Genomic DNA, 27,421 nt, shown 5'->3' on the forward strand with positions numbered 1-27,421 from the left:
CAAGCTCCTCGTCAAACTCAGCCACATGCCTGCCAGTTTCTAGCCAAAATAAAGAAAATCATGACCCGGAATATAACAAAATGATTTATTGGCCATGACACCAGTGCATCTATAGCACAAGGGACCTCCACCGCCCAGTGAACACAAGCAGCGCTAGCAGCAGTTTGAGTGCTAAGCAGAGATGCATGTGACTGCAGCTACCTCCTCCCTTTCTCACTGGGCAGTGATGGTGAAAGATACGCCACCCCTTGCAGGCCATGGGGCAGCAGTCAGGTGCCCAGCCTTCTGGCAGCTTAATAGTTTCCCATTCAGCACTTGCATGTATAAAAAGTTCAGACTCCCTCCTGGAGTTACAGCAAGTTCAGTGCTGCAGGGGATTATGGACAAGGCTCTTTACAATACTCTCATTTACCAGGATCGTTACATCTGCCCGCTGTTGCGTAGACGGGGGCACCCAATGCTCAGGCAACCTGAGGCACAGGAGGAAGCATGAGATGAGGAAAGGCACTTCCCAGCCTGAGCAGCAAAGGCAGGGCCAGGACAAGATACAAACCTGTTCCCAGCCAAGTCAAGAGCAGCTCTCTCAGACTTGCAGTGAAGCAGGCTGGGGCACCCAGAAACCTCGGAATTCTAGAGGCAACATCAGATGGTGTTCCCAGGTGCTCATGCCACCCTGGGGCAGAGCAAGACTCCTGCCTGGGGTGGGCAGTGAGGGAACTATATGGGGAATCCCATTGCCTGGATTCTGTATCAGGCTTCCTGGGATGACAAGGACTAGGCAGTGGTGGGGTAAGCCTGTGCTGGAGGCATCAGTCTCAGAACCCCGTGTTATCCACACTGCTGCTTCCACAGACAGGTCAGAACTCAAACAGGATGCAATGCCACCCGAGCATAGAGCCGCTGTCCTCACAACGCTTACTGCCGGGGCTGGGGGAGGAGGGAAAGTCGGGAGAATTCAGTGATTTCCCAGCTAAGCAATGTATCGTGCCAGCCCTCTGGGATGAGTATCAGTATTTGCTAATATCCTGATGCACTGTTCTCCTCACTAAGAAACTTCAGAGCCTTTCTGTAGATTCCTACAGCCGCCCAGGAATTCCACACCCCTCACTAGAGCCTCCCGGCCTAAGACGAGGCCGCTCTCTGCTCCATTCGCTCCCGCTCTCAGCTCCATAAGCATGACAGCTAAGATGTCCATCAATATTCCAGTGTCAGAGGGGTAGCTGCGTTAGTCTGAATCTGCAAAGCGACAAGGAGTCCTGTGGCACCTTATAGACTAACAGATTTATTGGCACATAAGCTTTTGTGGGCCCATTATTCCTAGGGCTGGGAAAAAGTTGATTTTCCTATCAAAATTATTCTGCCAAGGTGCCATGAACCACTGAGTATCCCAGGGTCCTAGTAGCCTTCTGGAGGTGACTTTGGTACGGTTTGTTTTCTCTTCATCTGCAGCTTTGGGCTTCCATCAGTATGGTTCTTCCTCATCTGTGTCCTAGACAGAAAGCATCGAGAGAGAGCGAGATTAGGCATGAAACAATCACAATGCTCAGCAGACACAAACTGGGCAGATTCAGACAAGAGAGTAAGTGTTTCCCAGAAGCTGGTCATTTTGAAAAAGCCAACACTCTTGCAAAAGCCTTAGGCTTAGTGTCTCTACTCAAGTCTGCAGACAAATTCTTCCACATGTCTTCAAGGAGCCTGGTTAAACTGGGACTGCAAGAAATTCAAGTGGAGCAGGTTTAAGTGGAGTAACTAAACCTCAAAGCACAAGGCACGGCCACAACCACCCCCAAACACTAGGTCCAGCACCACTCCCTACAGAGAGCCGATCCAGAACAGGTCAAGCAGCCATTTGCTTACTCACAATCTCCACACCAGACTGGAGCATGCCTGACCTTATGGGTTTAAGAGACAAGCACATACACTTAGAGCGCGTGCCAACCGGCTTGTGGGCAGTCACACAGCACTGTTCATGTCTAAATCCTGCTGCCACAGTCTGCCTCTCCTAGCAACTCCACGCTTTCAGATCCCCAATATCTTACACGAGGGACAGCAACCTGGCACTTCCTAGCTTTCACTGCTCACTGCTCTGCTACAACAGGAATGCAAATGTACCTGCCTTATCAGCAAACCCCTCCGCTGGCTCCCCGCTCCTCTCAGGAGCCGAGTCTGAGCAGCTTCTGTGGCTTTTTACAATTGAAAATGTTTGTCTAATGCATTACAGATGAACTAAAAGGCACATCGCATCAGCATCTCTGAGCCCAGGAGACTCCTGGAGTGCTAAATAGTCTGTTGTCAGCTAAGAACAACATGGCAAAAAACAGGATTAAAGCCACAGTGATTAGGCCTCGGCTGGAGTACTGTGTCCCGTTCTGGGCACCACATGACATGAAAGATGTGGACAAGAGCAAAAAAAAAATGATTAAAGGTCAAGAAAGCATGATCTATGAGGGAAGACTGAAGGAACAGGATGTGCTTACCCTAGAAGAGAGAAAACACGGTAACAGTTTTCAAGTACAGGCAGTCCCCGGGTTACATACAAGATAGGGACTGTAGGTTTGTTCTTAAGTTGAATCTGTATGTAAGTCGGAACTGGCATCCAGATTCAGCCGCTGCTGAAACTGATCAGTTTCAACAGCGGCTGAATCTGGACACCAGTTCCGACTTACATACAGATTCAACTTAAGAAACCCAGGCGTCCCCAAGTCAGCTGCTGCTGAAACTGATCAGCAGCTGATTCCAGGAAGCCAGGGGCAGAGCAACTCTGCCTCGGGCTTCCTGTAGTCAGTCGCTGGTCAGTTTCAGCAGCGGCTGACTTGGGGACGCCTGGGGCAGAGCAGCTTGGGTGCTGCTGGGTTGGTCCAGTAGCGCGGCCGCTCCTCGGCGTTACTAGACCAACCCAGCAGCACCCCAGCTGCTCTGCCTCAGGCGTCCTGATTCAGCAGCGGCTGAATCAGGATGCCTGGGGCAGAGCAGCTGGGGTGCTGCCGGGTTGGTCCAGTAGCGCCAAGGAGCGGTGCTGCGGGACCAACCGGCAGCACCCCACCTGCTCTACCACAGGCCCCGGGCTTTGCTCCACGTCTCCCTAGTCTGCTGGGGGGGCCCACTAGCTGCGTCCCCCCCCCCCTCCAGCAGACCAGGGAGACGCTGAGCAAAGCGGTGGAGGACCCGGGGCCGGACCGCAGCGCTTCCAGATCAGCTGGAAGCGCCGCGGGTCCAGCCCCGGTCCTCCGCGGCTTTGCTCAGCATCTCCCTGGTCTGCTGGCTCCCCCAGCAGACCAGGGAGATGGGGAGCAGCTTTTCTCACCCCGGAGGAGGCGGGCGGCGGGACCAGGCGTCCCGCCGCTCCAGTCCTCCGGGGCGAGAAAATCCCCGTTCGTAACTGCGGATCCGACATAAGTCAGATCCGCGTAACTCGGGGACTGCCTGTACATAAAACGAGGGAGATTGTTACAAGGAGGGAGAAAAAAAATAGTCTTCTTAACCTGAGGATAAGACAAGCAGCAATGGGCTTAAATTGCAGCAAGGGAGGTTTAGGTAGAACATTCAGAAAAATTTAACTGCCAGGGTGTGTAAGCACAGGAATAGACTGCCTGGGGAACGTGGTGAAATCTCCATCATGGGAGCTATTTAAGAGCAGGACAGACACCTGCCAGGGATGATCTCCTACACCAAAACTAACTTTTTTTTCAAAATCGAAGACTTTCTGCTTTCTTCCTACATGCACATTGTTTGACCCATGGTAAGTGGAGCAAGTTAGGCTGACTATATAACACAGAGACATGGCACTGAGTGTTGTAGGCTCATTCCCCTGTCCCAAAACACACTGGGACGGACACAATGAGAACGATCCCTCTAATCACGCACATCAGGGAGTACGTACCAGGATACGAGATGTCTTCAGCTGTGGCCATTCAACACAGCATGGAACAAGGCAAGTTGTAGTACAGTACGTTTAACACCAAAGCCACTGCAGGTGCTCACAGAGGTTGGTGAAGGGGTGACCATGGTGAACAGAAATAGTAGCAAAAGAAGCACAGAACAGAGCTTACAACAGGGTTCTGCTGTAACCAGAACAGCATAAGCAGGGCTCGCCGAACCGTGGCAAATCCCGCTCGCCAGCCGCACTGTCCGGCGATCTGCGCATGCATGGATCACCCGAACCCAGCTCTTCCGGGTTGCCATCTACTTGCCACGGGCAAGTAGACTGTATTATTTGTTGAGCCCTGAGCATAAGTATGGAGTTTTCTACTCCGAAAGACCCAAGCTAACCCAAGCCTGCTTGCTATCACCTTTGGAAGAAAGCAAAATGGACTGAATATGTTTCTGTCTCCAGCCTCTCTACCGCCACACTGCTTACCCAGCAGACACCACACACTAGCCCTACCCCACCCATGGAGTGAAGAGATTCACCTTGGTCTCTGCAGGAGAATGGCAGCAGGGTGAGGTTAAAGCACTGACTTTTCACCACTGGAAACCTGAGACTTAATCCAGATCAAACCCCATATGAAATGAATTTGGTGGGTCTCAAGCTAATCACATGCACCCAATAATGCAGCACTTTCTATCCAAAAGGTCCAAAGACGGAAAGCAGAGAGAGGTATCACCTGAGTTGTGTGGGTGCTCATGTTGAGCTCTCTGTTCTTTGCCCTCACTCTTAAGAGAGCTCACATGGACAAACAACTAAAGGAAAACTGACCTGAACTTACCACACAGTGCAAACACCATGTACCCATCTTCCCTAGGCAGGTGCCCGGCTCACTGTGCTCAAGCCTGCAGAAAGAGAAGAGTGTTAGGCTGATGTGTCTCCTGCTCACACCCCAATAAAGACCCAAGACTGGGTTTGTTTTCCAACACACAGGTCTCTTCCCAGCTCTTTTGACTAATTCATCAGAAATGCCTTTGCTGTGATTATGTTTGAACTAGCCAAGCAGAAAACCAGCATGTTTCACTTCTTATTTCAAAGGTTTGGCCACTTGATTTATGTTTGTCTCACAAACTCCTATTACTATTATTCATCATGCTATTAGTAAAAGAACTGCTGTTTGGCTGGAAAGTTTCAGCAGCCATTAACCAAAATATTTTAGTTAAAAAGATTGTGACTAATGCGGACCTGACATCCCAGGAAAACTAACTGGTGCATTTACAAGAAAGGCAGTTAGCATTAGAGCAGTAGGGTTTTCGGACACTTTGACTGAGACCCACTACAGAGTTTACTTCTCTGGGCTGGATTAAATCTGGTGATGGAGGTGCAAGCTTGGTTCTATATCCCAACAATAGTTTAACTCAGCTGCCTCACAAAGAGGATGTAAAGTGCACACTTAATTCCATTACATTCCCAATAAGGATGTTAAGTAATGGTTAATTTACTAGTCGAGAAGGGCACTTCCACATTCCACTCTGGGGCTCTTGTACACTTCAAAGGAGGAATGTCGAACTCCGGGTATGTCTACACTACATGGCTCCGTCAACGGAGCCATGTAGATTACCTCTATAGACACAGGAAAATGAAGCAGCGATTTAAATAATCACCACTTCATTTAAATTTAAATAGCTGCCACACTGTGCCGATCAGCTGTTTGTTGGCACAGTGCTGTAGTCGGGACGCTCCACGGTCGACATCAAAGACATTTGTTGACCTCCCCGTAAACCTCATCCCATGTGGGGGAGGAATTGACTAGTCATTAACATCCCTAATTCCCACAAGGTGTTTTCAGAGACTCTGACTACCAGCAGACCTGTGCCCACTGACAATGAAATCTCGATGCAGAACCCCAGATGTTGTGGGTTTTGAGATATGAGAGGCCAGAAAGCACCACCCATGACCACAAGACAGAGGGGAAATGGGGTTTAGTTCAATGCAAAACTTACTCATCATCAGAGACTTCAATGGAGGATTTCTTATAGCCAGATTTTTTTTGGTGCTTTAGGACTCCAAATTTCCTTCCCATTCGCACCAGCAGCAGAATGACCACAATGGCAGAGGGGAGAAACACTAAGATGGATAGCAACACTGCTGACATTAGCTGCGAAGAAAAGCCTGCAGGAGAGAGCGAATAGCACTAGAATACGGCTGTGTTCCACCTCAAGGGCAAACATTAACTCAGCACACAGCCACCTGGCCTTTTTTATAAAAAGCACAAGGCTGGCTGGGGTTAAAGGAACTTGTGACAAATTCAGAACTCTACTCTTTCCATGGAGGGAAGGAAAAATTAAATCTGAGTGCAACGAAGAAGCAAACATTCAAAGCCAAGTGAGAGGGGAGTCCTGTCAAACTGATGGACATGCCCAATTTGCAAGCCTAGGGACAGCTCTCTCATACAGGGTAGATGAGGCAGTTATCCACTAGTGCGTGTGTGAAGCATCAAGTCATTGTTAAGACAGCATGGCTGGGAACTATCTGATTAATGCTGCATCCTCTTAGGTGGGAATCCTAGACTGACAATCTTGTGTCCTGAACCTCTGCGGAGGGATGCCCCTCACCTCCACTACTCCCTGCCCCTTTTTCACTGCACAAGTGCTAACCCCCAGTGAAGTTTGGGGTGATATGAACTCCTCAAAAAGACATCAGAGGCGATGCCTGCTCTTCGGAAAACACTGCTGCCATCTTTCACCTCCATGCAGGACAGACGGATCTCAATTGATCTAGCTGGAAAGGAAAGGGGTTGAGAAGATGCCCTGATGGCATTTAAACTGGAGTTTCAGGGAAGCAAAACACTTCAGATCTAGTGCTTGGTCTCTAAAGGCTACCAGCAAAACAGGAATGCATTCATGAGAAATAAGTAGGGAGAATACTGCCACGTGAAAGTCTTACGCCTGTGTGTGACCGTCAGCTTGGTCTGAGGGATGTTGTGGTGCACATCTGGAGGATTCTTCACAGCACAGGTGAACGTCCCATTGTCATTCAGCGTCAGATTTTGGATAGCAATGGAGGCATCACCCTTGCCAATGTTCCCAACCCACAAAATCCTGCCTCTGAATGTTCCCGCTACAGCTGGGTATGCAACAGACTGAAAATGAAAAATCTGAAAGAGGAAAGACAATAATTGTTCCAACAAATCATTCATTTAAAGACAGACAGACAGTCAGAGAACACACCTTTCAGAGAGTAACAGGGTCAAGAAGAACAACTCAGTGACAGGCGTTCAACCTCAGGTACACCACGGGCTCATAAACCCACAACAGCAGGCACCAGTGCACCAGCTTTTCAGATCTTTTTTATATTTTTCCCCAAGGTGGAAATGCACATCAGGGCTTTTCATACTAAGGGGAGAGCCCTGAGGAGCTCCCTCTTTGTCCACCAGTTCCCAGGGCGCACAGTCACCATCATCTTTCTGGCCAAAGAGGATCCAAGATGGAAAAGGATGCTCTGGTGCAGTGGTTCTTAACCTGCAGCCATGGGCCACTTGCAGCCCAATCAGGACACAGTTGAGGCACATGCGACAACCTCAGGGCCATACAAGTTCTATATAACGAGTGGGTGTGGCCCACAAGACACAGAGGGCTGCTCTGCAGCACACAAAGGTAAATATGTTAAGAACCACTGCTCTGGAAGCGAGGGTGCTCTCCTGTACCCTGTACTATGGCAATACCTTAGGCAGACAGCTTTTCAAGATAATCAGCAACTTGGAGTGGGGGAGAAATCGCTTTTACTGGGCCAATTCCCATTGGCAAAAGCAACAAGCTTTGGAGCCAGACAGAGCTCTTCTGCAGCTCACAGCTACAGCCATATTGCACCAGTGCCAGTCTGGAGTTGTAACGCTCGCTCCCCAGCCCCTTGGAAAGCACTGGAACCTTGTCACAGGCATGCGATGACTGAATGCTGCAAGTCTGCAGCTCTGACTTTAGGTCATTCACAAAACAGTGCTCACTTCCCATCAAATTGTCAGGCTGGCCGGCCACAAGGGACTTACCAGAGCCTGCTTTAAACAGACACCACCACATCCTTCTAGTTGCAACATACCATTCCCAAGAGCTCAACCTCAGCTAAGCAGAGGATGTCACTGATGATTTAAACAAAGAATGAGACATCTAGGCACCTGTGCCTGGATATTGTAACACTGCCAAAAATAACTGGTAAGAGTCTATAAATCCTTTGGGACCAGCTGTTATCAGTGCCTGCAGATTGTCTGTACACACACCACTGCCACTCCACCACAAGTTTCCCTTCCACCACAGGACAAAGCTGCCATGTTCCGTTCTACATGGGAGGTTTTCCAAACCATGTGATTCCTAGTGCATTTATGTGGATGCCTAGTTTGCAATGGGACAGTAATTTCTTAGGGTTATAATTATTTGCGTTTACATGGTGCCTTTAGGCCCCAAAAGATTCTAAAGAAATTCATTCAATAGATACACCGCAGCACTGAAATGCAGCCGTCACACAGCAGCAGAGAAGCACACAGAGACAAATGCTGACTTTTTACATGAAATGCCATGGGACCTTCAATCTTTCCGGAGACCTGCCCACCCTGCATGAAAGGTTCTTTGGGCTACCCATCTGCAAGTACTTACTGTCTGCGTATGGCCACCTGTGAGGGGCTGGTAAGTCCAGTCTACAGTCAGCTTCTCAGTTATGGGAGAGAAGGATCTGAATGAGCATTTCAGGGTCACCTGTTCATCCACAAAAGCTCGTACTTCAGGATTGACTTTAATTTCCAGTGAAAAAGTATTGCAGACACCTGATGAAACAAGTCCCAAAGAGAAAGATTAGATGGAATTTTTTGTAAGGGACACACGCGAGAAAGCAAAGCTGTCCCAGTGAAGAATCGATGGCTGTCTGAAACTGCACATACATTTATCCCACCTTATACTTTTGGCCTTCACAACATCCCCAACAAGCTCCACAAGCTGTCTAGTGTGAAGTAGTAACAAGTTGTCAGAAGACACCAAAAAAAACCCCCTTTTAAACCATGTTGCAAACATCTCTAAGAGCTTTACAAAGGAGAGTGGGAGTCACTCAGCACAACTGGCGGGTGAGGAAACTGAGGTCCAGAGAGGTGAAGTGACTTACCCAAACAAGTCTCTAACCGAGCCAAGGATCAAACACAGATGTCTGACTCTCATTCTAGTGCTCTGCTAGCCCAGATCCCCAGCTATTGCTAGACATATCTCCAAATGATGCCAGGGCCCAGACACTGGCACCTGGGGAGGCTTCACTCACCAGTCAAAGCTTGTAACTTTCTATGGCACTTGTTCACCCTTCCAAAAGCTAAGGCTGCAGCTAGTGCAAGGCCCTCACTGGCCCCACCTAACCCTGAGAGATCCAAGTTGGGAAACTGGTGTGTCCGGGTGACTCAAAGCTAGCCAGGGTGCAACTGGGTCACTGTTACTCAATCATTTCTGAAATATCCAGCTGAAGCGACACAGGCTTCCCACCTGAAACATTCCCCTCTTGCCTTTCACTGCCCCAAAACCCACCTGCTTCTAACACACGGAGGGGTGGAGCTAATGAAATCCTCCCCAAAACTGAACCCTTCAGAGTAGCTTCCCTAAATGTACAAACCACAAATATACCCTACATCAGGCTGCCGGCCCCACATGCAACCCCAAACCCTTTAATCCTGAACACTCCCCCCACGAATTCCCACATCACCAAGCCAAGCCCCCTGCCCCCATGAACGGTCTTTCCCTCTCCAGCCTGAGCCACCACACCCCGCAGGTCCCCGTGGCCCCGCATCCACAAACCCCAGTCCCACAGACCGCCCCAGTTCCTCCCCATCAGCCCTGCCCCACAGCCCGCACCCCACCCCGCCCTCCATCTGCACCTCAGCACCCCCACCCCGCCCTCCATCTGCACCCCCACCCCACAGCCCCCACCCCACCCCGCCCTCCATCTGCACCCCGCCCCACAGCCCCCACCCGCACCCCACCCCGCCCTCCATCTGCACCTCAGCACCCCCACCCCGCCCTCCATCTGCACCCCCACCCCACAGCCCGCACCCCACCCCGCCCTCCATCTGCACCCCGCCCCACAGCCCCCACCCCGCACCCCCACCCCGCCCTCCACCCGCACCCCCACCCCACGGCCCGGCCCGCGCTCACCCCACAGCAGCAGGAGGCCGCCGGCCGCCCAGCCCCGCATCCCGGCCGCTCTCGCTCTCTCTCTCTCTCTCTCTCTCGCTCGCTCGCTGTGCGCACGGCGCAGCCCGCCCGGCGGAAGCCAGGCCCAGGCCCAGGTGAGCCCAGACCGGAAGTTAGGCGCTGGCCAGGTCCAATATGGCCGCTCGGGCAGTTCCCATGGCAACGGGGCCTAGCCCGGCCTTCCCCGCCCTGGCCACGGGCTGCTCCTCGTGCCGCCCCAGACATCATCAGCCCAGGGCCCGCTGCCCCCAGGGCCAGGCCCACCCCCCCCCCGGCAGCCTGTGGCCTCAACGCCCCCACGGGCCTGGGGGGCTGCGGTCCCGCCCCTTTCACCCAAAGCGCCCGCACCCACCCGGGTCCCTGGGCTCATGGGCCTGCCACGCCGATTCCACACGCCCAGGGTGCGCGGCAGCAACCACCCGTCCCCGCAGAACGGCGCTGGGGTGCAGCCGGCAGTGACCGTGGCACGTTGGCCTGGGCCCTCGCCGGCAAGGGACACTTGCATGCCGACGGAAGCAGGGAAAGAAGGAAGGTCGGATTGAAATGAATACAGTGAGATGAGCGGCAGTCAAGGATGTCTTAACGAAGACTCTGGATGTGCTTATTTCCAAGAGATGGCAGACACTGAGGCTACGTCTAGACTGGCAGGATTTTCCGCAAATGCTTTTAACAGAAAAGTTTTCCGTTAAAAGCATTTGCGGAAAAGAGCGTCTAGATTGGCATGGACGCTTTTCCGCAAAAGGACTTTTGCCCGAACGGGAGCAGCGTAGTATTTCCGCAAGAAGCACTGATTTCAGACAGTAGGAAGTGTAGACAACTGGCAAGTTTTTCCGCAAAAGCAGCTGCTTTTGGAGAAAAACTTGCCAGTCTAGACACAGCCTGACAGCACAATAGGTGTGCTCAGGTATCCCTCTCAAGTGGCCTAGTCTTGGCAGACATTTGGAGCTTGATGGATGGATTCTAGTGGAAGAGTTGCCAGGAGGCAGGGCATATGAGTAGAAAGGGAAGATAAGGAGAAATGTTGTGTCTGTAGCATCTACCTTTCCCTCTTGCCAATTAAAACAGTACTAGATGGCTTCTGAGATTAAGCAATGTAGGTAGATAGATGCTACGCGTATTGATAATCACTTAACTAGCCTCTGTATTACACTACTATTTTGAAGACCTGTGTGCCCTAGACCTACACCACCTTCCGTTGGGAGTTCAATTTATTTGTAAGTGTTGCCAGCAACATAAGTATTTGTGGGTCAGTAGCTTTCTAACCTCGTGCCTCATGTCCCCTCTTCTTTCAGAACTATCCTGTTATAAAGAGTCTCAATTTGTGCCTTTTTCTGCCCCTCAGTTGCAAAAAGACCTAACGAGTTCACGCTGGCCCGGATAGACATTCATTATACAACAGGATCTGAGGAAGAAGGTTACTTACTTAGTGGATAAGAAGCTCCTCCTGATATAGGAGGCATCATGCAAGGCAGCATATGAGAACAGATACAGGAAGTAGTTGAGAGATGTTCAAAGACCCTGGGCCATCAACTTTCAGTGGAGCTCTGGAAAATTACAGGAACAGCCCAGTCTGGTACTTGTTCCCAAGTGCCTCTCAAAATCACCACATAAGAAAGGTCTTATTTTGATCAAAGCGCTCTCTTCCGAAAGAGATGAATGCATTTCTGCCACCCAAGGACTTCTGCATCACAGTGCTCTGCACACTTAATTGGCCCAGCCTCCCAAATAAAATAATTCATTTTAAATTCTATTTATGGTAGGGTCTTGTAAAAAATACTTTCTTCTGGCATTGTGGAAAGTTCATACTAAACATATACACTAAGCAGCATATTTGTAGCACGTTGGTGCCAGGACATTAGAGACAGAACATAAGAATGGCCATACTGGGTCAGACCAAAGGTCCATCTAGCCCAGTAGCCTGTCTGCTGACAGTGGCCAACATCAGATGCCCCAGATGGGATGGACCAAAGACAACTGTGCCGGCAACACAATGATCAAGCAATTTCTCTCCTGCCATCCTTCTCCAGCCTCTGACAAACAGAGGCCAGGGACACCAGAAGGTGGGTGAAGTTATATCTTTTATTGGATTCTTATCTCTCTCATTAATGGCAGCTGGTCCAATAAAAGATGCTGTCACTCTCACTCACCTGTTGTCTTCATTATGTCCTATGGCATTCATTATTTTCTTACCATAATGAACTTGTGCAGTTTTTTCAATTAAAAAGACACAAGAAGGACATGCTTTAATACTAAAAATGGTTTATTTATATACAATGACTTGAAAAGCTCATTTTAAATAAATTACATTACAAAAGAGTATCTGTCAGCAGAGATGGGACACAGCCCCTTACTTACTATAGTTTCTGTCTCTGTTGAAACATAAGTTTTGCAGCAAAAAATGAAAATCTGAAACTTGTCTCTAACTTAGCAGTTTGACTCATAAAAATGCACATCAATTCTAGATACTGCCCTTGCACTTTGATCCCACAAGTTGTTGCATGTGAGCAGAGCTCTGCACCCATCCAGACCCCTAATGAAGTTAATGGGTCTCTTCACTATTGAAAGGTCTGCCCAAGCATAACAGCTGATAGAATCAGGGCCTTGAAATTGACAAGTAGAATTAGGTAATTATGTTTGCAGAAGAGAAGTAGAGAAACTACAAAACACAGAATGAGGGTAATATTGCTCTAAAAACTGCTACTAAAAATAGGTAGATGAATACAAAAGTTGTGTTATTATGTTAACCTTCAGGATGTGGGTCTCACAGCACAGCAGCATCTGATAGTTGAATTTAATCTGCAGTCAGTTCATTTGAAGAGCCAAAACAGTAACATGACAAATTCCATGAGAGAGCCTTACATTAGACCCTCTGTAGGTTTTGGGACTTGGAGGACCCAAACAGATTTGGAGTCAAATGAAATGTGGAGAGTTTGGATAATCTGGATTTATCTATATTAGTATCTTGTATCTCAACAAGTGAGACTGGATACAGTACAATATCTTCCTTTTCCAACTCACTGCTCCGATCCTCCTTTCATTGAAGTTGATGGGAGCTTTGCCATTTATTTCAATGAGAACAGGACTGGAACCTTTTAGCCCCATTATTTGGAATGTTCCTTCTTGTAATCCTGCTTTACTTGTATACTGATCCCCATACCAAAGTGAGAGCTGTTCAGTATGGACAGGGGGGTGTCTGCACCTGAAAAGGCGCAGATCTGAGAGGACAGATGTAGGTACAGCAGGAAGACAATTAATTTCTGCATTGGTTATTGCTTTCACATGCATGCCCATGCCACAACATAACATCATTGTGCTGTATACAAACATTCTTATATTGCAACAAAACCATATTGGTCATGAATTTAGGATTGTGTGTTAAAATTTCTCTTTTATATAAACAGCCTTTCCTTGTCATGACATAGGGGCATTTATTCCACTGTATCAAAAACCCAGACCAACTCTACGTTAAGGATAGGAAGGTTTGTAGTATCATAGAGAGTTTCTCTAGACTTACATTGTGCTAACTATACTGTCAGAGCTTCTGACTCTGCCCACAAAGCAAATTTATTTATGACCCTCCATAATAGGAAAAGAAAACAAACTAACAGAGATAACACAGCAAGTACTTCACAGGCAGGGCCATAAAAGCAAAAATACTTTCTGAACAAACAAGCTTGTTTTTTGATTTCATGCCACTTAAATACAGAAGCACTCTGAGATCTTGATTACTTGTTTTAAACTGAGGTTTGCAGCAGGACTGAATCTGATGTGCTCACCACATATTTAGCACTAAGATATGCTAGTGCTAACCGGGAGCAGTAACTAGCATTGAGACAAATTTCCTTTTGCATCAATTTGCATATCTAAGAGAGCTGCTTGCATTCCTGAGAGGTATCTGGACCTCCCAGAATCTTGATACCATGGAACCACTGAACTTTGATAAGAAATAAAACTTTACTGTGATTAGGGCAACTGGTTAGTGTTTACTTAGGAGAATCTCTAGGTTGGAACAGAATTGGCTGCTGCATGCCATAGTTGAGGGGCATCTGCAAATGGTACATAGCTGCTGGCAAGCAGCACAAGGTGCTGGAGGGTAGAACTGAGGTGAATCAGGAGTGAGTGGGGGGAACCAGGTCTGGACCAGCAAAAGAAAGTGGGGATTTTGGTGCATCAGTAAAATAGAAATGGGCAGAGACCACCACAGAACTTGCTCACGTTGCAGCTGGCAACAGGCAGGGTTCCCAGCCTGTTACTTTCACACACTGAGTCACCTAAAATGCCAAACAAAAGTCAAGCTGAAAAATGCACCTACTTCTAAATATCATTCTGGCAAAAGAAATGGCACATGGTCAAACCTGTAACACTTTCCACTTTGAGTAACAAGGGGCTCAAAATCCTGTTTTTGCAATAAGCTCTCCCTTTGATCAAATTATCTCATCAGTCTTCATTTTAGAAACATTTAAAGAGCTTTGAAAGAGGAAACAAAGTACAAACCCAATTTGAGGATTAAAGCAAGAACTAATAAGCAGCCAGCAATTACAGACTGTTTGCAATGGGAATGAGTTAACCATTGTAGACAGACACCTGTCAGGGATGATCTAGGCGGTGCTTGGTCCTGCCGTGAGGGCAGGGGACTGGACTCGATGACCTTTCAAGGTCCCTTCCAGTTCTAGTGTTCTAGGATTCTACGATTGTCCTATTTTCATTCAGAGTGACTTATTCTTTTTCCCATTTTCTTTCCCACAAATATTGGGAGAGTTTTTTGTGGGGAAGGAGAGGAAAACGGTAAAAAAAGTTAAAAAAATTTAAAGGCATTTTTTCCAAAATTCTTCCACATGCCAAGATGAGAATTTTGAAACATCTGTTCAGATACCTTTGAATTTCTTATAGTTCTCTTGAAGTTGTCAGTGAAGACCAAAGACAACTTCACTGTTGATAGAACAAGTTTCCCCTGCGTTGCTTCAATGGAAGGAAATGAGAGCTCACGCTTTATTTTAATCCCACCATTTTGCTGTGGCAAAAATGAATGGGGATACCACAGTTGTGGTATCAGACACCTGTGATTCAGCTTGTTTTCAAATCAGAAGGCTTAACCACCTGCTTCTGACACTTTTGCAGGGGAGAAGCTACAGGAAGGAAAATAAGACGACATATTACTACACCATTCTTGGGACTTAAGAAATGAAGACAACTGATGATATCAAAAGGTAGGAAAGTAAAATGATATATAAATGCATCAGCAGAGCCTGTTATTAGCCTCAGAAATCTTCTTCCTGTAATGGCCTTCAAAAGGAGGAATGCAAAGTGAATCTAAAAGTGGAGATGAAAATGGCACTCTTATTTATCCACAAAGCTGCTACATAATGGGTAGCAACTGTTCAAGCATCCCTACCAATTAACTTCAGCCCCAACCAGAGAAACCTCCCATAAGCTGAGAAGAAAGTTCTGTCTCCATGTCCCATTCAGTCCTTGTTCTGCCTACTGAGGCTGCCAAGGAGAAAGCCAGTCGGTACTAACTGTGACTATGGTAGTCGCAGTTTTTTAATATGAGTACCATGACCTGTCCACTAGGAACTGTCCTGAGACCTGCCCATTCATTTCACACAGGTCGTGGCCCCACCATGTAAAAATCCCTCTTCAAAATAGGGTTGCCAGGTGTCCAGTTTTGAACCGGATAGTCCAGTATTTGAGCTTTCTGTTCGGAAAACAAATTGAGAAAATAGAAATGTCAGGTATTTTCTCAATCAGATGTAATGTAGAGTGTGATGTAATGTCAAGGGTGTCCAGTATTTTTGTTGAAACCATCTGGCAGCCCTACTTCAAAACCTTCAGCAGGCCAGAAAGCTGTTGGAAAGCGTATGTACCCTTTAGTGAGAGAACCTTAGTCTTCTAATGGGACAGATGCCTTCTCTTCTGTACTCTTCAGCGTCTCCTTTTCTGTTCTAGAAACGAAACCAAAAGCAGCCGTCAGGCCCCCTGCCCAGCAGCCCCCGGGTCTGAGTCACAAGGAGGAAATAAGCAGGGATCCTAGAAATCAGTTTGCCACAGAAAAACCTGAAATTTGGGGTTGTTTTGCTTTTGCTTTTTTTTAAACAGAGAATCTTTAGGGTTTTTACATTTTGGGGGAGAAACAATTAACTGAATGTTAGTGAAAGTAGCAGTGTCATTTATACAATAAGCGACAGCAAGAGCCCCACTGCCCAGGCTGTTTTACCTGAAGCACAGAAAAATACGGATTTGTAGGGGGAGGTTTTATGTGGAGGAAGTGGCAAGGGGTATCATGAGAACTTTGCTTCCTGGCAATAAGCCTGTTAAGTGGGAGGTGTACATAAGGTTTGTGGGCACTGGGGGGAAGGGAGGATCTAATATTCGGATTTGAATTGGCTGTGGCCTGTTCCCCAGAGATATCCCTGCACTGCAGCCCCCTTCACCCAGTCACACAGCGATAAACACCGGCCTGCCTTTGGCAGGAAAAGCAAACACCGGTCACAGCATTATGTGACCCATCCGAAGATCTGGAGGGATGTAGGTGAATAGTGGGGATCAAGTCAATCATCTCTGGAGACCCAGAACAGCACTGATCTACTGTTCCCAACACATTTCCCCAGCTGCACCACCTGCCTAGGCGGCCAGGGTGTGCCCAGTGGAGACATGGAAAGTTCATTAAATTAGTTGGTTACATGTGTTTAGGCTGCAGTGTAGCTCTAGGTTCCTGCAAATTAGCGTCACTCAATCACAGCTGGTTAGACACGGTCCCAATCACTGCCCCATTTTCACTGTCTGAACTTTTGGGCACTGGCTTGTTGTGATCAAGTCTTCTTGTCCCACTGCCTGTAACACTTGTGCATTCAGGCTTCAGTGTGGTCCCCTGCAAACTGCTCACGAAACCCCAACACGCCACCCACCTGGAATCCCTTTAACTACCCCGTGTCTGGCCAATCAAAGACAAGCCAATGCTAACAGCACTGCATGGAGAAAACTTTTGTATTGCCATCTGCAAAAATAATCCGTGGATATCTGCACCCACATCTGCAGATGCAGATGCCCACTGATATAAAGTGGATAGCCGCAGATTTTCAAGGCTCTACAAAGGCTGTGGCCAGCAGCTCCTTCTTCTAGTGTTCTGCTACCAGCCCTTCCCTCCAGCCGGTAGCTGCTCTGTTGCAAGTGGCTGTAAATCTTTCCTGCTCCCTTCTAGAGAAGAAGCTAGTTACATTCATTCAGAGCTGTAGTTACACTTGGCCCAAAAGTAACGACTAGATGATGCACCTCTTGGTTTAACAAACAGCAGCTAGTGTTTTTCCCAGTCACACAGAATGTATCCGCTGCATCAGCCACTGCACCCTGGTGCTGCGCTTGTCCTTAGAACAGGCACAGCAAGCTTCCCCCACACAGAGACCTCCCCATAGCTGGTTTCTACCCTGACTTCATGGACCCCCTGGGGTAAGAAGAGAGGCTGGTTCACTCTGTGAGCTCCTTGGTGTGTCTGCCCTGCAAGAAGCCAATTATTGCCAGGTGCTGGTGGGTTTTACACACTTGGCAGCTGCTTGCTAGGCACTAGCCAGACTCCCTGGAGAAGATACCCTCCGGTTTCCCAGAAGCCCCGTGCTTACAGTTCTGTTTCCACCGTCTCAGTGCTCTTCTCCTGCCGTCTGTTCCGATAGTGCCGACAGACCGCTACCACAGTCACCACAATGATCATCAGCGCACAGGCAGAGCCGATGGCCAGAAGGAGGATGTGGATTTCTGAGAAGTGCACTGCACCGAAGAGAAATGGGGCAAAGAGAAATGGGGGCTTTGTTGGGAGGAGATCTAGCAACGTCAGTCCTTCCTCACCCACATTCCTTATTGCAGTCATTCACTTGCCTCCTACAGCCCCTTTGCCATGCCTTTCCCCCAGACGTGGCAGGGGATCGTCCACTGGTGCCACTTCCCTGGGCCAGTGAACTTCGCATCGATCACGACAGTGCCCCAGCCACCTACCTTGCTGCACAACCCGGAGCTGGATTTCGCCGATTGTGCCATCAACATCTGGTGGGTTCTTCACCTGGCAAGTGAAGGTCCCGTTGTCGCTGGGATTCAGGTTCCAGACGATGATGGAGACGTCGTTCCGGCCAATGTTCCCATCCCACGTAACTCGTTCTTTAAATCGCCCGTTGGTGGGGGGGTAGGGCTCCTCGTAGTAGTAGAACACCTAGGTGGTCAGAGAGGAAGCTTCGTCACCCCTGCCCAGTGTGTGGCGGCCCCCGCCCCTGTAGGGCAGGCACCTGTCTGTCTGGAACCGGGGCACAATGCTCAAAGCACTGAGAAAGCAGGCAGCACCGAGATCAGTGTCTCCACTTCAGGCTGGGGGCCAGAGGCGAGAGAGGCAGCCTGGGTGGAAAGCAGCCGTGCAAAGGAGCCACAGCCAAGCACAGTGGGATAGGACGAAGAGGACTCATCCCCGTGGTTGTCTCCCTCCCAGTGGCAGCAGGGGCCCTGCTGTCGGGCTTCTGGCCTCATTGTCTCACCTCTGAGAGCAGCTGTAACTTCACGTCCACCAGGGGCCTGTGGGGAGCCAGCAGGGTCCCCGGTAGCCCGGGCTGGAGACGAGGCCTGGCTAGAGCAGACAAGACTTGTGCTGCATCAGCCTCTGGCAGCAGAGCTCAGAGACCACCTGGAGCACCCAATGTTCAGACTGGCCCCCTCCTTACGCCAGCGCTGCAGCTGTGCTCCCTGCTTGGAGCCATGCGACAGGATAAGCATGGCCCCTGCCGGCGTGCTGTCCCTCCCAGTGGGAGGGAGTCACAAGCCGGAGCTGTGGCTTCAGCAGGGACGAGGAACCAAATTCAGCCTTGACACAAGCAGGTGCAGCTGCCCTTGACCCCGGCATTTAACCACACAAGCTGGAGTGCACTAGAAACACTTTCCCTCACCAGGTTGAGTGGCCAGCAAAGATACGACCTGAAACCAGAACTCATTGCAGAGAGGAGCAGTCAACCGAATCCTTCAAGTCAGAGCCAACTGCCCGCCATACCGCAGCCATTGTGTGGTCCCCACCCACACTCACACCCTCCCCTTCCAGCAGGCTCGATGCTTGCATAGCAGCACTGTGCATCGCTCCATTGGAGCAGGAAGGGCCCACTTACAGACTCAGCAGAGTTCAGTCCCTGGGGCCGGAAGTTCCAGGTCACCGTCAGTCGCTGGCCCACAGGGCTGGAGCTGGAAAAGGTGCATTTTAAGCGTACGTTGGTCCCATTCACCGCCTCCACTTCCCTGGACGTGTGCACTTCCACAGCAGCCACAGGCCAGAGTGCTGGAGGGGAAATGGGATGGAAATAAAACCAATGCGCTGTCTAGGAGAAAGCACAGCCTCAAAGCATTGGTGGGCCCTGGCCGAGTCTGCATGCACTAGCTGCGGTGGACCAGTGGCGATCTTTAGAAAGCATGCCTGTGAAGCGCACACTGCCCTAGTGGGTGGAAGAGCCCCTAGACACAAGCCACCATTGCCATGCTTTTGAATAAACACCAATTTCTCTGTGTGTGGCAGGAGAGCTTTAGCAAAGTTCATCAGTTAAAACCCAAAATCAGAAGCCCTGTTCACTCAATGTGGGCTGGCAGCTGCCCCATCCGCTCCTGATGATTGGTTACACCGAGAGGCACAAGGGGCAGATTTAATTGTTGATGCTGATTTTGCATGTCTAGAACCGGAAGGAGCCCAAAGTGCTTCACAGATTGAATCAGCTGGTGCACAAACACTGCACAAGGAGAGCTTGTGGGTGGAGTTGTTTCACTCTGTCCTGGAGCAGGGCGTGGGCATGGTTCTCCGTGGGCAGGGTGACCATTTTTCCCCATGCTGAATACGGGACACCTGGTAAAATGACTCATATTCAAGAGAGCTCAATAGCGATCAGAGAGAACTATGCAGTACCAATGCTGACAGATATTAAAAAGGAATAATGTGTAGTTGGATTCCTTTCATTTACCTTCTTATCTATAAGGCTTGAGCGTTAATACCACTACGCTACCACACACATGCAACACACACTCTTGTATACCTCTCTCACATAGAAGGGGGGGAATTGACTGATCAGACCCCCCCTGCCCAGTGCTGTCCACTCTCCACGCCTCACTGGGCCCCCAAGATGAACCCCATTTTTCCTGGTACCTGGTGCTGTGTCTTCCTGAGGCAATAGATAGGCAGGGACACAGAGGATCACTGAGGAGATATCAGAGGGTATGTCTACACTACCCTCCTAATTCGAACTAGGAAGTACAGCTAGTTCGGATTAGGAAGCCTAATCCGAACTAGCTACTCCGTGCTGCGTGTAGCCACGCAGCACGGGTTTCGAACTGCCGGCATTTAAAAATGGCGCCGGCCGGCTTCATGCAAATGAAGCCCGGGAAATTCAAATCCCGGGCTTCATTTGCAAGTGCGGTATGCCTACATTACCCTCCTAGTTCGAATTAGGGGGGTAGTGTAGACATACCCTGAGTGATTAGCAATTGTCTTTGAAAAGTCATGAAAGACAAGAGAGATTCCAGAAGACTGGAAAAGGGCCAAACTAGTCCCCACCTATAAAAAGGGAAATAAAGACAGCCCAGGAAACACAGACCAGTCAGCTTAACTTCTGTGCCAGGAAAAATAATGGGGAGTAAATAATGAAGCACTCAATTTGCAAACCTCTAAAACAGTGGTCCCCAACTTTTTTGGGTGGCGGACGCCACGCAGGACTGCCAGGTGCCTAGGGCGGGGCTGCGCATGCATTGGTTCCCAGGGGGCAGCGCTAGGTGGGTGCACATAAATGCCCCGACGGGCTCCATGGCGCCAGCAGGCACCACGTTGGGGACCACTGCTCTAGAAGATACTAAAGTGAGAAGTAACAGCCAGCGTGGAGTTGTCAAGAACAAATCAAGTCAAACCAAACAGACAAGTTTCTTTGACAGGTTAACAAGCCTTGTGGATGGAGGGGAGGCAATGTGATACAGCGATTCTGTCTTACATGACCTTCTCATTAACAACCTAGGAATATCCTAGATGGGGCTACTACAAGGTGGGTGCATAACTGGCTGGATAACCGTTCTCAGTGAGTAGTTATCCATGGTTCACAGTCACGCTGGAAGGGCAGAACAAGTCGGGTTCTGCAGGGATCGGTTCTGGGACCAGTTCTGTTCAGTATCTTCATCAATGATTTAGATAATGGCATAGAGGGTACACTTATAAAGTTTGCAAATGATACCAAGCTGGGAGGGAGGAGTTGCAAGTGCTTTGGAGGATTAAAATTCAAAACACTCTGGACAAACTGGAGAAATGGACAACTGAGGGAAATAGGATGAAATTCAATAAGGACAAATGCAAAATTCTTCACTCAGAAACAAACAATTATCTTCACACACACAAAATAGGAAGTGACTGTCTAGCAGGATTTCTGCAGAAAACGATCGAGTGGACCACAAACTAAATATGACTCAACAGTGTGACTGACATTACTGCAAACAAAGAAAACATCCTTCTAGAATGTATGAACAGGAGCGTTGTGAGTAAGACATGAGAAGTCATTCGTCCTGTGTACTCTCCACTGATTAGGCCTCAGCTAGAGTATTGTGTCCAGTATTGGGCATCACACTTCAGGAAAGAGGTGGAGAAATTCCAGAGAAGAGCAACACAAATTATTAAAGACCTAACAAACCTGACCTATGAGGGAAGACTGAAAGAAAAGGAAAAACTTTAAAAACAACAAATAGTCCAGCAGCACCTTAGAGACAACAAAACATGTAGATGGTGTCATGAGCTTTCGTGGGCACAGCCCACTTCTTCAGATGAAACACAAAGACCTGGGTTTGTTTAGTCTGGAAAAGAGAAGACTGAGATGGGACATGACAGCAGTTTTGAAGTATCTAAAAGGGAGAAGGAGAAAAATGATTCTCCTGACTTCTGATGACAGGACAAGAAGCAAAGGGAGGTTGAGGTTGGACATTAGGAAAAACTTCCTGTCAGGGGGGTGAAACACTGGAATAAATTGCCTGGGGAGGTTGTGGAATCTCCGTCACTGGAGATTTTTAAGGGCAGGTGAGGCAGACACCTGTCAGGGATGCTCTAGATGGTGTCTGGTCCTGCCATGAGGGCAGGGAGCTGGACTCGATGACTCTTGAGCTCCTTCCAGTCCTAGGATTCTGTGCTTTCTCCTCCTCCCCAGTTTCTGCCGGGGTTCACACCAGAATGTGGCACGCAGCAGCCTTTGGGCGCTGTGCAGGAGGGAAGGGAGGGGTGCCGCTTCCTGCGGAGTGGGGGTAAGAGTGGGGAAGAGATGGCCTGGCCCATGTTTTTCCAGAAAGTTCTCTCTTCCCTCCCAACCCCGTCTCCCCGCTCTTCTATAGCTACAGGCATCTTGTCCCTTCCTGCCCATACAGTGTCAAATAGGGATGTAAAACCCTCGTTAACTGGTTAAAAGGAGGGCTGGAGTGGCCTCCCTGCCCACCGCTGGGCTGCAGTGGCTCCCCCACCACAGACAGGAGTTGCTCCAGCCCAGCCTGGATCTGCCGCAGACACCTGTAGCATGGGGTTGTGCCCCTGACTAGCTTGGCTAAGACTCATCAATAGACTTATCTTCCATGAACTTAGCTAATTATTTTTTGAACCCAGTTATAGTTTTGGCCGTCACAACATCCCACAGCAAGGAGTTCCACAGTTTGACTTTACAATGTGTGAAGTAGCACTTTCTTATGTTTGTTTTCAACCTGCTGCTTGTTAGTTTCATTGCAGGACTCCTAGTTCTTGTGCAATGCGAAGGGGTAAAGAACACTTTCCTGTTCACTTTCTCCAGGCCGTTCATGCCCAAACCATGTCTACATGGAGGTTAGGTCTGTGCAGCACAGTGCTAAGGTATGAGAATTTTTCCACCACCTGGAGCATTGCAGCTATGCCAACCTAACTTTTAACCTAGACCATGCCTAAGTGGCATTGCTCCTAATTTACACCAGTGTGAGATCAGAATCTAATCAAGTCAGTTGCTAGAAGCAAACAAAAAGGGTGACGCTCTGTCAATAGGGGTGTTAAGGGAGATTTTATTGGCCCCAGGCTAACCCAATTGAGCTAACTCAATTGCAAAAGCACAAAGTGCCTTGTTTGGCCCATGGAGAGAGGGCTTTAGTGACTAGTCATTTAGACCCTTCTGCACCTTGCAGAACCTCGCCCAGACGATCCTTTCATAGACCCCCTTCCCTAAATGCTCTAACAGGGTGATCCCAATGGAAACTCTGAGCTCAGGCTGACACACATCCCTACCCCAAGCCCCAGACCGGACTATCCCATCACTCCTGGGCACAGGGCACATACAGTGGCTGGGGAAGTGTGAGAGAACTGTAGGGCCATTGTTACTCCCTTCTTAATTCAATCGGTGCCAACACCGTGGTGTGCTCTGCACAGGGCACAAAGGAAGCCAGCCCTTGCCCTAGGAAAGCAGAGAGGGCAGCCCCTGAGCAGGCAGGAACCAGTGCTGCCAGCTTGTAACGTGGTATCACAAGGCTCAATAGAACCGTCTTTTCTGGGACAGGCCCAACTGCTGGAATCGGATTGTGACCTGAAAATCGCGTCTTTCATTGACAATGGAAACATTTTCAGCCCAGGTGGTTTGAGAGAGAAGCTTGACAAACTCAACCCCTTCTGCCCCAGCAGCAGGCAGATAACAGCGCCCCAAAGGGCGGCTCTTTTCACCTCACGGCGCATAAGACAATCTCATGTTTCCCTGAGGCCTCACCCATGCGTGGTTGGCAATGCTGTGACACATGGGGGATCCAGGGGCGTGTGGAGGGCTGATTATAGCCTCCCTTGTTGTGGGCACCTTGAAAGAAGAGGGTTGGTTGGAGTGAGGGCAGGACAGTGGCTTGTGAGGTGGGATGGAGAGACTCTTCCCCTGACCCTCCAAAGTGTGCAGCATGGGAAAGTGACGCCCAGAGCGGGGTCATAGCTCGAGGGGGGAGGTGTTACTCACCCTCACTGCCCATGCGGTACAATGCAGTGAGTTTCACAGCAACTGCCTTTGCCTTGAACACAACCTGCTGTTGACTCACAACAGGGATGCCTCCCACTTTTAGGCCTAATTCACCTCTTCCCAGACTATTGTCCAGCTAGCTTTTTCCTGTAGAAAAGCACAACCATTCAGCTGGGGGTGTAGAACATGGCTTTTGAGTCTTGTATGTGTTATTTCCCATTGCTGCCAAATACAGCAATAAATACTGCAAATACTCATAAAGAGTATCTGGTAGGGCTCCGAAATAGTCAGAATGCAATGAACACCCTGGAATCGGTGCGCTTTGCATATTACTCATTCGATTTCATAAAAACCCATGACGTTTCACAGCTATGTTTATCTAGAAACTCATTCAAAAGAGGGAACACCTCAAATCTTTTTCCATGTTTTTACATTTGAAAATTTCTTTTTGGCAAAGATCAGCTTTCACGTCAAAGTGAAAACCACCCTTTGGAAAACAAACAAGCAAACAAACAAACAAACCCTTAGCACTAACTTGGCCTGGAAGAGTAAATTTTTTTCACAACAGATCACAGTGTGTGCGCCTGAATCAGTGCTGGAAGTGAGGTGACAGAAACAAGGTAAAACCACACTGGGTCTTTGGACCCAGTTCTGATCCCTTACGCAACTGTGAACCCGGTAAAATTCCACTGACATTTGGGTGTTTCTCCAGAATTACTTTGCTGCAAATGACTCTGAACCCGGCCTGTCTCTTTAATAACCTCTTTTTAAAGAAAGTGGTGAAAACAGGGCAGTTCAAAGACTAAAGTCCTCCCTCCCAGCTGGCGCAGGGACTGAGAGGTGGGAGCGAGGAAATAGCATGTAACCCGATCTCAGAATGCTCACACACTCAGCTGGAACACACCTAAACCTGTTTGTCCAAGACTTGTGTCCGGATGCACAGTCTCCGCAAACAGCCCACCAGAAAGCCGCTTGAAGAAATGGCAGAGTTCTGCAGGCACCGACCTTAGGGGAAAGGGGACTTGAAGAGCAGGAGGGTAAAGCCAAGGAGGCAGGGGCGACTGGTGCCTGCGGAGGGTGCAGGGAGGGCCACCCGAGGTGCAGGGGGGGCATGTGGGAGCACCCTATTTAGCAATTAAAATGCTGGCGGGGCCACAGGGGTGCACCTTAGGAGTGCTGCCACGAGTCACCTGTGCAAGGAGGTGCCTGGCGCCCGAGGGAAAGCGCCCGAAGAGACCCTTACCTAGCAGCTGCACTCCAAGGAAGAGCACAGCCCCCATCCAGCGGGGCCCATGCACCGGGGAAGGCAAGTCCATGCTCCAGAGTCCGAGCAGGGGGATAAGAGAAGTGAGCTCCCAGGAGCCCTGCTGCCCCACACGCCGCCAGCAAGGCCTCCTGGCTCTCCCCTCCTGCCAGGCTGTCCACACCCAATGCTGCTGCTCCTCCTGCTGCCGGAGTGGCTCCCAGTGAGCGCTCACACATGGGACTAAAGGTGGAGCCTGCACAGCTCACTGCCCAAACCAGGTGGATTTTCCTTTCCTGTTGGTAGGGCAACATCACTCCGCCCCGCATCCCGCCCCTCCTGCTGGGAACCAGCCCCTGTGTTCCTAGGCAGATTTGCTCCTCCAAGAAAGCCGGCCCCGGGTATTTTCCAACCGCACAGAGTAGCACAGTGTGTCCGTGGGCAAGCCGATGCTCAGGGGACTGTCTCTATGGCAGCAGCGAGACACTGCCCAGTAAGACCTGCCGCGGAGCAAAGGGAACAGAGGTGAACGTGTCCCCGTTACGAAACAGGCCCGGGTGGAGCCATCCCGCGAGGGGCCGTGAAGCAGAGTTCATCCACCGTCCCTGGCCAGCGCCTGCCAGATGTGCTCACTCCCCAAAAGGCCGTTGCTGGAGGCAAGAGCCAGGAGCCGGGGGTGGTTGATAGCGAGAACTAGAGCTGGAGCTCTCAGAGTCTCCCATGCTAGGGACATCTCCCCCCACACACACACCAGCCCCCAGCATCCTTGTTAGAAACGACTGATCTTTTTATGGAACAAAACATCTGGAAACAAAGGGAGAATCCCAGCAGCAGGGGCCCAGCCAGCTCTTGGAAGAATAGCAGCATAGCTGGTCTGAAGGGCCTCGGCCCTTTGCCTCCCTAAAAGCACTGGACGTCTCCCGTTCAGAGAATGGCCGGTCCTGCCCAGCCTCTCTGATTGCTCGTCACCAGACTTCCCCTCGCTGCTGTTCTGAGAACATTCTCTCCCTTTCCATTCACGGCTACCAGCCCCCTTGCTTGCTGGTTTCTTGTTTGCATGGTGGGATGTTTGTTTCCTGCCTCCATCCTTGCTCGCAAACACCCTGAGAAACTGCTGAAGTGGTTTGTGGCTGCCTAGAGGCCTCATGCACGCACACAACAGCTGTGAGTCAAGCCCCGAGACTGCGCACATGGGACGGGCATGTTTTGTGCAGGAGGGAGCTGGAAGGCAAAGGGTACATGAAAAGGGCTTGACTCCTGTTTGCCGTCGGAAGAGGAGGGGAGCCCAAATGAAGTGCAGAGCATGGGAGACGTTTCTGCAAGGCCTTGTAGAAGGCGGAATGGAAACAGCGCAGGAAAGACAACAGCCAGCCGAGGGGAAACCCTTTCCTAGCTCCAGTGGAGAGCATCTCTACTGCTTTGCAGGGTTTCCCAACTGACGGGTCGGGACCCAAATACGGGTCGCCATTACATTTCAAAAGGGTCGCCAAGTGTCTCCCCAGGTGGCCCGCCCCCCCAGCTCCCTCCAGTTTTGAATTGCCCTGGGTCACCAAGTCTTCCTGAATTGTCAGAATCTGGACAAGGTTGGGAACCGCTGGCTTAGAGCAAGGGCCCTCCTGGGCTCTCTTCGCTGCACCGCAGCTGAGGGTCAGACACTGGGGAAACCCCTCCTGTGCTGTCTGCTCTAAAGGGGGGGAGCATGTTGACCGGCGGCTGGACGCCGTGGGAGTTGATTGCTATTTGCAATCTCACAGATCCCTGTATTGGTGCCAAGGGCTGGCCGTGTTCCACTCACCACTGCGTCAGGGCGGGCGGGTTGTGCCCCCGCCTGCTGTGTGAGGTGCAGTCTGAAGGAGCCCTGTTGTCTGAGGCACGGAGCTGGCCCTCCTCAGCCGCCCCCGCGCAGGGCCTCAGAGCGCGCCCAGGGTTTGTGCCAAAGGAGGGAATTGGAGAGGAGTGCCCTGCCCTCCCTCGCATGAGGAAGTTTGTGCCAGGCACAGGAAGGGGCCCAGATTTACCCATCTGTGTGCGAGTTCATTCTCGCAGCCCAAGCCATTGGTTCACAGCCTGGGCATCAGCAGGGGAAACTGGACACACCTGGGGCCTGGAGTGAACGGTCGACTGGGCG

General features: G+C 49.9%; 2 protein-coding genes across 5 annotated transcripts; both read right to left on the reverse strand.

The window, feature by feature from the left end:
• Nucleotides 1-71: 71 nt before the first annotated feature.
• Nucleotides 72-10,201, reverse strand: MPZL3 (myelin protein zero like 3). Of its 3 annotated transcripts, XR_016347822.1 has the most exons (7): nt 10,042-10,201; nt 8,512-8,678; nt 6,812-7,022; nt 5,869-6,037; nt 4,707-4,770; nt 3,881-3,967; nt 72-1,489 (listed from the first exon to the last, which is right to left on the reverse strand). XR_016347822.1 is itself a non-coding variant. In XM_075909707.2 (6 exons), exons 1-6 carry the CDS (start codon nt 10,079-10,081, stop codon nt 1,463-1,465), a joined length of 678 nt encoding a protein of 225 aa, XP_075765822.1. In that variant the 5' UTR covers nt 10,082-10,201; the 3' UTR covers nt 72-1,462. The 3 variants fall into 3 exon arrangements, 2 of the variants coding, with proteins under 2 accessions (XP_075765822.1, XP_075765823.1); XM_075909707.2 differs by lacking the exon at nt 3,881-3,967; XM_075909708.2 differs by lacking the exon at nt 3,881-3,967 and having other exon boundaries at nt 4,697-4,770.
• A 2,118-nt stretch (nt 10,202-12,319) lies between these two features.
• On the reverse strand, nt 12,320-25,545 carry MPZL2 (myelin protein zero like 2). Of its 2 annotated transcripts, XM_075909709.2 has the most exons (6): nt 25,294-25,545; nt 19,209-19,375; nt 18,064-18,274; nt 17,694-17,838; nt 15,945-16,022; nt 12,320-14,351 (listed from the first exon to the last, which is right to left on the reverse strand). In XM_075909709.2, exons 1-5 carry the CDS (start codon nt 25,364-25,366, stop codon nt 15,962-15,964), a joined length of 657 nt encoding a protein of 218 aa, XP_075765824.1. In that variant the 5' UTR covers nt 25,367-25,545; the 3' UTR covers nt 12,320-14,351; nt 15,945-15,961. The 2 variants fall into 2 exon arrangements, with proteins under 2 accessions (XP_075765824.1, XP_089629373.1); XM_089773247.1 differs by having other exon boundaries at nt 12,320-16,022; nt 25,294-25,544.
• Nucleotides 25,546-27,421: the final 1,876 nt, after the last annotated feature.

This window comes from Pelodiscus sinensis, chromosome 25 (genome assembly GCF_052426305.1).
Source record: "Pelodiscus sinensis isolate ZL-2025 chromosome 25, ASM5242630v1, whole genome shotgun sequence".
NCBI classification, from domain to species: Eukaryota; Metazoa; Chordata; order Testudines; family Trionychidae; genus Pelodiscus; species Pelodiscus sinensis.